Source organism: Calidris pugnax, unplaced genomic scaffold (assembly GCF_001431845.1).
Source record: "Calidris pugnax isolate Ruff unplaced genomic scaffold, ASM143184v1 scaffold431, whole genome shotgun sequence".
In the NCBI taxonomy this organism is placed as follows: Eukaryota; Metazoa; Chordata; class Aves; order Charadriiformes; family Scolopacidae; genus Calidris; species Calidris pugnax.
Window position 1 is genome coordinate 132,118 of NW_015091459.1, and position 10,435 is coordinate 142,552.

General features: G+C 46.7%; 1 protein-coding gene across 2 annotated transcripts in view; it reads right to left on the reverse strand.

The window, feature by feature from the left end:
• Window positions 1-410: 410 nt before the first annotated feature.
• Window positions 411-10,435, reverse strand: part of MLLT1 (myeloid/lymphoid or mixed-lineage leukemia; translocated to, 1) — a 42,307-nt gene continuing 32,282 nt past the window's right edge. For both annotated transcript variants that reach the window (XM_014961633.1, XM_014961632.1), the window contains exons 7-11: window positions 10,085-10,196; window positions 8,682-8,781; window positions 7,590-7,661; window positions 5,748-5,819; window positions 411-4,963 (exon numbers count right to left, since the gene is read on the reverse strand). In XM_014961633.1, coding sequence (XP_014817119.1) covers window positions 4,835-4,963; window positions 5,748-5,819; window positions 7,590-7,661; window positions 8,682-8,781; window positions 10,085-10,196 — 485 coding nt within the window. In that variant the 3' untranslated portion in view covers window positions 411-4,834. The remainder of the gene's footprint in view (window positions 4,964-5,747; window positions 5,820-7,589; window positions 7,662-8,681; window positions 8,782-10,084; window positions 10,197-10,435) is intronic.

A 10,435-nucleotide genomic window follows, 5' to 3' on the forward strand; every position in this document is an offset into this window, starting at 1 on the left:
AAGGGACGGGATGCCAACAGGATGGTACATTCCATCCCTTCATCCAGATCATCGAGGAATATACGGAAGAGGATCCATAACGGATATCGAAGAACCCAAACGCTGCGCTGCAGGTGCTGTGGGACTTAAAGCAACCAAATTAAAACACCGATGAAATTAATAGACATTAGAGTCTTACCCCTCTAAGAGGATCCATAACGGATATCAAAGAACCCAAACTCCGCGCTGCAGGTGCTGTGGGACTTAAAGCAGCCAAATTAAAACACCAATGAAATTAATAGACATTAGAGTCTTACCCCAGACCGACTGCCCTTAAAACAGGTTTCCTTTTCCTTCGCTTTTCATCTCCTGAGCTGCCCAGCAGCCGAGTGCGTTACCAGCAACACAACAAACCAAAAAAACACCTGAAGTTTTACTTTTCCATCTTACTTTATTTCACTTTTTCTAGAAAATTCCTCCATAGTTCCACAAATTTAACAAAAAGTTTAAAATTCAGGACAAACAATCCTGTAACGTATTACAAACATGAGTTTTTTATTTTTTTTATTTTTTTTTTTTTTTTTTTTTTTTATTTTTAATCTTGAAGTTAGTCTTGGGCCAGCTGAATTTCTTACAGCTGAGTGAAGAATTCATTTCCCAACACAACTTTTAAAATCCTCAAGTGACAAGGTATTTAATACCTCGGCTCTAGGCAGAAATACAATTAAAAATCATCTAGAAGTTGAAGTACTTACAATTTTTTTTTTTTTAATTTTTTTTTTTTCTTTTAGGAGTGCAAACTCATCTTGTCAGTTTTTGATGGCTACTTCACGCCCTCAGGAAAGCAATATTGATGGATTTTTCCTCATTTTTTAGAAGTACTAGTGGGTGCCGGGCACCTGGGCGAGCAGAGGGAAGCTCCGGGCGAGCGCGGCTCCGGTGCCTTCGCCACCGTGAAATTTGGGGAACCAGAGCGACTCGGGGGTGTGTCCCCCAAACTTGCAGAGAACGGGCCGGGGCAAAAAGCTCCCTCCGGGCAAGTTTAAACCTCTCTCACCATCAAAACACCTTCAAGATCCCACAAAAAATAAAACTGCTTCTGGATTGTTGCGTCAGTCTCTCCGCGAGTTCTGCTGCTCCCACCGCGCGGCGAGAGGAGAACGGGTGGTAAAATCATTGCACTTCCATGTCGTGGGGCTGACCCAGCACAGTCACCCTCCTCACCTACGTGTCCAATACTCCTCAGCTGCTGCTCTGGGATCCAGGCACCCAGCCAGCCTTACTAGCCTTTCTTTTTTTTTTTTATTTATTTTTTTTTTTCCTTTTTTATTATTTTTTTTCATAGTAAATGTCAGTAATCAAAGCCTCAAGGCTTAATACACACGCAGACCGAGACACCAGGAATTACTCCTGCCCCTTCTTTTGCCCTTTAATACAAAGGCCGAGGCCAAAGGAAGAGCCGTGTCCTGATCTCACCAAGACCTTTCCACTCAAAGCAACTCCCAAAGCCTTCAGACCCACCAGCACTTCTTCACGCCCTCGGTACCAAGACGAAGGACACTGAAAAGTAACAGAATTCTGTCCGTTTTCCTTGGAAAAAAAAAAACCATTATGGCTAGAAGTCGATTTTGGGTATTATTATTATTATTTTTTTTTTTCCTTTTTTTAAATTTTTTTTTTTTTTTAAACAACGCAAGCTACTACACATCCTCGAAGACCTGAAGCAATGCCAAGAGCAGCACTGCCACCTCCTTCCTAGAGTACAAGAATCCATCCATGCTCTCAAGAGTGACACAAGAACAAAAAACCACTTTTATCCACAAATACCTGTACACGGCATGTTGGGAACAGCATCCAGCCAGCCTAGAGGGGACCTACACGGGGAACTCGCTCATCTGGAACTAGAAGGGGGACACAAAGACGAGGCCCAAATTTGAGCATCCTTTTTCTTTGCCAGAGCCATTCCTCCTGCGGTCCCCGCCGCTACCACATACCCCAAAAAACAACAACTCCGTAGAACAACTAAGTACTTGCAAGAAACCTTTTAGTAACAAATCAGCATGTGCACACCATGGAAAAGAACTATTGCTGGGGGTGGGGGGGGGAAGGGAACAATCCTATCTCAGGTTTTCAAGGAGATTATAAACAGTCTAAAAAAATCCATGTGTAAAATACTTCTTATAAAAACCAAACGAAATTCCTATCAATGCTCATCAGACTTCACCGATGAAGTTGGTGGAGGGAGAGGACGATGCCAGAGCCGGGGGGGGGGAGCCCCGGGCGCTTCCAGCCACGTCCAGGAACACCCTCCCACGCGTGTTCTTGGACAGGCTGGGAGCAGAGGGACCATCTCATGGTGACAAAGGGACAGGAGGGAGGTGGCACCTCCCATCCCTAGTGGAGCAACTCTTGGAGGCTGCTGACGGCACCAGGAGAAGCGCTGCCAGGAGAGGTGACACGGACGCAATGGGAGGAGGTTCCCTGGGTGGAGAGAGGAGGCAAAAGACCTTGGGAGATCTCATTCTGGTCCTACCACCGCTGCTCCTACTGCTTTGGGGCCAGAACAATGTCACCAACCCCACCCTGCCCTGGGGGCAGCACACAGGAGGCTCCACACACCCAAGGAGCCAAGTTTGGGGCCGTAGTGACCCACACAAGGCTGATCTCCTCCACACCACAGACCTAACAGACACCACGAGCAGTTGACACGTACCCACCAGGCCTAACAGCACATGGGACAGGCTGTGACACTCCTGGCTGCTGTCCTGTCCTCCACCACAACGCGTCCCACTGCCAGCAGCTCCTCCTCCTCCTGCTGGCCTCCACCTTCTCAAGGTGTCCGTTTGCGCACAGGGTTTCTATCCAGGCTTGGCATTGTCCATCAAGAAAGAAAACAGCTGAGATCACTGTCGTGACAGGGTTTGCACCTGGCCATGAGCTTGATTTTTTTCTTTTTTTTTTTTATATATATATATATATATACACACACACACACACGCACACGAGACACATGAAAAGATGGTACAAAGACAAAAATTAATGGGAATCGGGTCAACATGACCCAACTCAAACAAGCTTATCATCATATTGCCACTTCAGTTGATTAGTTGCAACATTTCCATGATAAAAGAAAGGGGTAACCCAAAACAAGGGACTGCAATTCCAGAGTGGAGAAGGGACAGCAAACCCTGGAGCGATGGGATCCCTCCCCCCCCACCCCCAGCTCCCACACGGGGCTTTCACAGATATGGGGGGTGCACCCAGAAGTGGGGGGCTCCCCTGGACCACTGCTCACCCCCTTGCTGCCTGCAGCCCACTCAACATTTGGCAAAAGCTTACACACACTGATTGGAAAAAAGACAGAGCAAGAATTCTTCAAAAAAATACTGAATTTAGGGAACAGGAGCGTAACCTGGTTTGGAGGAAAGCCACGGGACTTTCCTCACACCCACCTACAGAACACTTGGAAATCAATACTAGTTTCACTAGAAATACAGGAAAGATTCTGGGATTAGTGTTTTTACTGTTTTCTGCCGTTCCTTTCACAGGCAGGGGGGAGGGAAAGGGAGGAGGAAACAAACCTGACTTCACTTGGTTTTTACATCAGCGTTTTCCAGGTGTGTCCCAAGATAAAAACCCTCCCTTGTTTTGGTTTTCCCAAAGTACAGCCACTACTATAGGGGCCACTGTAGGAGATTCCTCTTTGAGAACATAGAACACAACCAATCACCTATTTTGGCAAAGTTATTGAACACTGACAAATGGAAAGACGACAGGTGAGTCCCTTCCAGAGCACAAAAATGCTTTGAAGATTGCTGTTCAGCTTTCAGACACTAAAAATTGTCCACGAGGGGCATTTTAACAAACAAGTCAAATCTTATTAAGCGCCCTTCCCCTGCCAGAGCCATTAAAAAAACATAACAGAAAAAAACACACCCTTAAGATCATAAGACCCAACTAGGCCCTTCTTATACATACAGTACATACATATATATAATATATATATAAAATATACAGCTTACAGTTTTGTAGTCCTATTACAGTTAAAGCAGACTGAAAGGAGTGAGACTTTGTTTAGGAGCTCAGATCAACAAACAAGACATCTCAAAACCCCAGCAGGAGACAGCAGGTTCTAGAGGCCTCTCCAAAGAGCACAGAAACTGTCCCTGCAGGAAGCTGAAGGTCCCAGGTGTGGGACGATGATGCCCTGTAGGAATTGGGAGCCAAATTACAGCAGTGCTCCGGAGCGAACCGTGGCAGAACTAACTTGCAAGGGATCAAAACTGGAATCTGTCCACTCTTCCTCTGCAGCAGACCAGCAGGACCCTCCTGGGAGGCCTCCTCTGTCACCAGTCTCTCAGCTGGCTTTGTAAAAGCCAATCTTGCTTTACACACAGCACCAACAGCTTCTGGGCGGAGCTGGAGGAAACGGGACTCGCTAAAGCTCTCCGCAGGCAGGCTGGTCCCTAGGTTTGGTGAAGAAAACATCGTCCACACTTCTTCAGATCTCAGAGACACCTGAAAACGTGCTCTTAAAAAACACAGTTTCTCCAAGTAAAAACCAGAAAAGGTCAGGCTGTGCAGCTAAGTGCAGCACATCTCTTGCTCTACTCAGGACCTGTGCCCAGGCGTTACTTACATGAAGCTAGGGAGGACAGACTCAGCGATATGGGCGCTTGGTTTGAAGCCTACAAGAAAGTGCAGCTGGCTGTGCATTCATAGAGCATGGCTGTTCTCTAAGGCAGTGCTTCGGGTGAATCAAGAGAATAAGAAGGTCTAGTTCCATGGGTTCGTTTCCTGGTACCAATAAAGGGGATTTCTGGTTTCAAAAGCAGCCCGCTCCCAAGGCCAAGCGTCATGTGGCTACCGCTTCCAAGTAGCTCTGCAGCTTACGGACGGTCGTCTCATCCAAGGAGAAGAGGTCAAAGTCAAAGGTTGTGTTGGTAACATTAAAATGCCCGGTTTCCTCAATGAGATTTACAATCTGTACAGAAAGGAGACAAGTAAAGATGTATAGAGACCCCATAAAGATGAACTACAGCAGATACAGAGCAACCCATCCCAGTCCTTTCCTTATCCCTTTGGAGATGAGAGCATCTCACAACATAGAGACATGGAATCGTCTAGGTTGGAAGAGACCCCTGGGATCATCGAGTCCAACCATCTCCCCTACTCTACAAAGTCCTCCCCTACACCATGTCCCTCAGCACTGCATCTAAACGGCCCTTAAACACAGCCAGGGATGGGGCCTCCACCCCCTCCCTGGGCAGCCTGTTCCAATGCCCGACCACTCTTTGGGTGAAAAATTCCTTCCTAATGTTCAATCTAAACCTCCCCTGTTGGAGCTTGAAGCCGTTCCCTCTCATTCTGTCACTAATTACCTGTGAGAAGAGACCAGCACCAACCTCTCTACAGTGTCCTTTCATGAAGTCATAGAGAGCAAATCTTCTCCCAAAAGGGCAAACCAGCTCCTCCTGCTCACTTGGAAAAGTCATGTGGGCACATTTCTTTAAATTAGACCAAGAGAGCCCAGCTTTGGGTCCACTATGAGGGTGGCAGAGGAAAGGTGCCCACACCACACTTCTTCATCTTTTCTAACAAAAACATCGCGTGCACATCTGATTTTATTTTTTTTTTTCCCTACATCTCTTTGCTTTCAAAGCGAACCAGACCATCTCACAAAGGAGAGGCACACGAAAGGCTGAGACCCTTGGGCACAGAGATGACCAGAGTACAGCAGTTTGCCAGGAAGCTGGAGAGATCCCTACCTGCTGTAGCACGTTGCGCTCCCGTAGTGCCATTAGTCGCCTGTGAAGCTCCACCAACTCATCAGTGTAGGCCTGTAGAGGAGGCATGAACAGAAATATGACACTGAATGACTGCCAAAGCCACTTTCCTACTGAGGATACGAGGAACCTGAGGCCCTTTCAGTCATGTTCCTACTCCCCAATTTTTCCCTAAATTTTTTACTGCCTCCTCCATCATTACCGAGTACTGGGAGACTAAAGACTTCACACAAATGGGGATGGCCTGAAGACCATCAGCAAAACGAGTTAATGACACCATTAAACAAACACCTGTGACCAGCTTCAAGAAGTGGTCAGACCCTTTGATCTTCGAGGACCTCAACCTTGGTGAACTTCAGTGTGAGTTCTTCATCAGGGAGTTGTACTAATAAACTACTCATTACCTGAGAATACCTGCATCAGTCACCAACATCCCTGAGCAATGGTTTGGGTTTAGGTAAGGAACAATTTTTGAGTGCACTGTGTTCCCAGGTGGTTTTACTGGGAAACACAGGATTGTTTCCAAGCTCAACATGTGAATTGCTCTTATTTAAGGGTGGTTTGGTTTTTCTTTTTTTTTTTTTTCCCCCCAAGCAGGCAATATAGTAAGTGTCTGTTGGCACACTGCTCTGCACAGATATTTTTCTTTTTTTTTTTTTCCAAGCAGGCAATATAGTGTCTGTTGGCACACTGCTCTGCACAGATTCCTAACCTCTAGAGCTACCCCAGAGCTGTTTGTGCCTGTATCAGCAAACCCAAACACATTTAAGCCATTGTACCAAGAAAAAAAACCAAAAAAATAAAATCCCAAACTTTTCCCCCCACCCCAAATGTGTGGAATATACCCCACCCCAAGCACATTCACACAGAGAAAAGCATTTTCCCCCCAAACACCTAAGCAGCACTGGATGCTGGGCTTGCTGGGAGAGCCAGTATCTTTTGTAAAACCCCTGACAGTTGGAAAAGCTGCTGGTATTTCAGGCACTCAATGGGTCTCAAGGCTGTTTCCTTCTATTTATATTAAGTATCTAATAAAAGATACTATTACCTACAAACCTTGCCTCAGACAAGCCATCCCAGCTCTGGTTTACAGTATTTAGTGGTTAAATATTTTGTATCTGAGTCTCCTGCTTGCTATAAGTATTCCAAAATCACACTCAGACCTAACATGAAGTGATTAATCCGTGAGGTGCTCTCTTGTTGAAAAAGTGTTCACACACCCTGATTATCACAAGGACCTCAATGATTAGAGGAAGAAAAAGTTTCAAGCTCCCATGTGATTGATTTCTTTATGAAAAAAAAAACCCAAACCACAGTGGGAGAACTTTCAGGACAACTTGGGGTTTGGGTATTTGCTGGCGAGTCAGCCATGCTTTGGGAGCATCTCCACAGCTCTGCTTTCCTCGGAGGCAAGAAAAGGAAGGAATTTCATTGAATAAACAAAGGTTTCAGCTAAACCAGCAAAGCAGAGCATCAAACAATCTTTAATTTGTAAGATCAGAGACAGATTGAAAATTGCCTTTTAATGCAGAGACACCTTCCACTGCAGCAGTGGCCAGTGGTTCAGACAAAGGGCAAACAAATAAAACTAATTTAACATTTTGCATCTGGAAATGACCTGGGGGTCCATCTATTGAATATATACAATTTCTGCAGTGTCACTTTCCACAGTCTGTCCCTTTCAACACCTCTCTTTCACTATACTCAAGCTTTTCACCCGCTGACAGAGCAATGTGGACAGCCTGGGCTGATTCAAACCCTTTTCTACTCCGAAGTGTTAGTGAGCACCCCACAGTTCTAGGACATGCAAATCCTCAAACAAACCTTGTCGTACGTTCCCTTCTTCAGGATCTTCTCTGGCTTGTTACAAGACTCTGGGCTTTTTCTTCCAGATGCCTGAGGAGAAAAGAAATCAATATTAGGGACTAAAATCAGTTCAGACAACACAGTGGTTTAATGGCCTGGGCACACAGCACTGAACAGAGAGAAATTACAGGCTGGAGAGGTGGGCCCAGGTGAACCTCATGAGGTTCAACAAGAGCAAATGCAAGGTTCTGCACCTGGGCCAGAACAATCCTCGCCACCAATACAAACTGGGGGGTGAGGGATTGGAAAGCAGCCCTGAGGAAAGGGACTTGGGGGTGCTGGTGGAGGAGAAGCTGGACATGAGCAGGCAGTGGGCAGCTGCAGCCCAGAAGGACAACCCCATCCTGGGCTGCATCAAAACATGCATTGCCAGCAGGTCCAGAGAGGTGATTCTGCCACTTTGCTCTGCTCTGGTGAGACCTCACCTGGAGTATTGTGTGCAGGGCTGGAGCCCTCAATATAAGAAGGACATGGACCTGATGGAGCGGGTCCAGAGGAGGGCCACAAGGATGATCAGGGGGATGGAGCAGCTCTGCTACGAGGACAGGCTGAGGGAGCTGGGGTTGTTCAGCCTGGAGAAGAGGAGGCTCCGGGGAGACCTAATAGCAGCCTTCCAGTACCTGAGGGGAGCCTACAGGAAGGCTGGGGAGAGCCTGTTTAGAAAGGCCTGCAGTGACAGGACGAGGGGCAATGGCTTCAAGCTGGAGGGGAACAGATTTAGACTGGAGATGAGGAGAGGGTTCTTCACTGTGAGGGTGGTGGAGCACTGGAACAGGTTGCCCAGGGAGGTGGTTGAGGCCCCTTCCCTGGAGATATTCAAGGAGAGGCTCGACGAGGCCCTGGGCAACCTGGTCTAGTTGGGGGTGTCCCTGCTGACTGCGGGGAGGTGGGACTAGATGGCCTTTGGAGGTCCCTTCTGACCTGGGCAATTCTATGATGAAGACAGTGAAATAGGGAAAAATTGGCACAAGTCAGAATTAACACCATGAACACAACAGAGGAACTTTGGTGATGGAAAGAAGCAATGTATGTGCAGACAGGATGCAATACCTTGTTATTTGCTGGGGGCAGTTTCTGGCCAGGAGGAGGCTCTCGACTGGGCAGGCAGGAGTCGGCGCTGTTATCGCTGTCACTGTCACTGAGGCTCAGTCTGAAAGACAAGCAGCAGAGAATTAGCATCACCAGGTAAGGGGAAATTCACTGCTCTGCCAACCAAACTACACAGAGTTATGTGAAATTAATTTCTTTTTTACAGACTGCTCAATTGTCTGGGAGAAAAGGTCAGTCTGTAATTTCCAAGAATCCCTTTTTTTTCCCTGCTGACATCACTTTTGCCATCCCCCGTTCCCTGGGCAGGCAGAGCAGGGAGTTTCAGTTTCCACACTACAGCCAGCAGTTCAGCTCCTTCCTACACAAGTCTCTTTAGAACAACTGGAAAAAATACCACCTGATTTTCACAAATGGCAACTGTTCATTTTGAGGATTCATTCCAAGATCACCGAGTACCTGCATAAGAGGTTTTCCAACACCCCCACAGAGAACACAGGCAAAAAAAAAAGCATCTAGTGTTTGTTGTGACCTTTGAGATTTCCTACTTCTTCTCATTCTTCTTGTGGCCCTACAAATGTAGGATACCTGCTATAATGATTTTATTAACTTGAAAAACTGTTTATTATCTATCCCTTAAAGGTATAAAAAAATATTAGTCTCTTCATTCCTGCTTAGTTGGCAGTGACAGAGTGCAACAAAGGATTTTATTTTATTTTTTTAGTTTTTGGTGAATCAAAGCATCATTAGAAATTTGCAGCTGCTATCTGGGCCAAGGGTTTGGTTTTAAATATTCAGCCCAAGACTCCAGTTTTTGGCTACGACAACGTTTCCTGAGGGAAGAAGGATGAAATTCAACTATTTCCATTGACTAAAGCAGGAAACAGCTGTTAACCAAGTCCCGGAGGAGTCAAGTAACCAACTGTCAGCACGCTCCACCGGCAGAGACTCAGACTTCTCAGCCTGGTGTCAGTCACAGGCAGTAAGAGGAGCCCACACGCTGACAGCCTCCACAACACCTCTCTAATCTCTGCAGATCAAAGGTATCACACCCCATTCAGCTCAGCAGAGATCTGAAGAGGACAATTAGGTGACTATTTTGAGGGGCTCAGTCACTAACACCTGCACACTCCAACACACCACTTCCCAGTGCCTTCCTCTCTTTGAGCTCGGGTGATCCCTCCTCATCCCAGTCTGTTCTCACCCTGCTGTTTTCCTGGAATCCCTGTCCCCTCCCCCTCTGCCAAGTACTCCACATTTCTGCCCTTTCTCTTCTTCTTTCACACTTTTCCTCTCTCCCCACCCATCACTTTGATTCCTCCCTCCAAAAGGAGGGAGAGGTTGAAACACCAAACCTGGGGAGCACAAAAAGACAACCAACATCTTTCTTCCTGATTTGTTACCACCTGGAATCCCGGCTGACGGGGTTTGCTTTGACTGCTGCCTCTTCTCCAGAGGAGCTGTCATCATCATCTGACTCCTCTGACTGCAGGTCCTCCACCATGGAGCGCAGGGGGCCTGGGATGAGAGGGGAGAAAGGAATTCAGCACAGGGACACACACAGCAGAACTCCATCCGAGCTCTCTGATCTAAACTGGATGAGTTATTATTAAGATACATCAAGATTTCTGAATATGTCGTCACTGGTAGTTTCATTTTGCACAAAGATATTGCTAAAACCCACTGTATTTCAGCCTCAAAACTCAGAGTTGCCAAACTTTACAACTGCCACAAAGCCACCCTACCCCCCCCCCCCC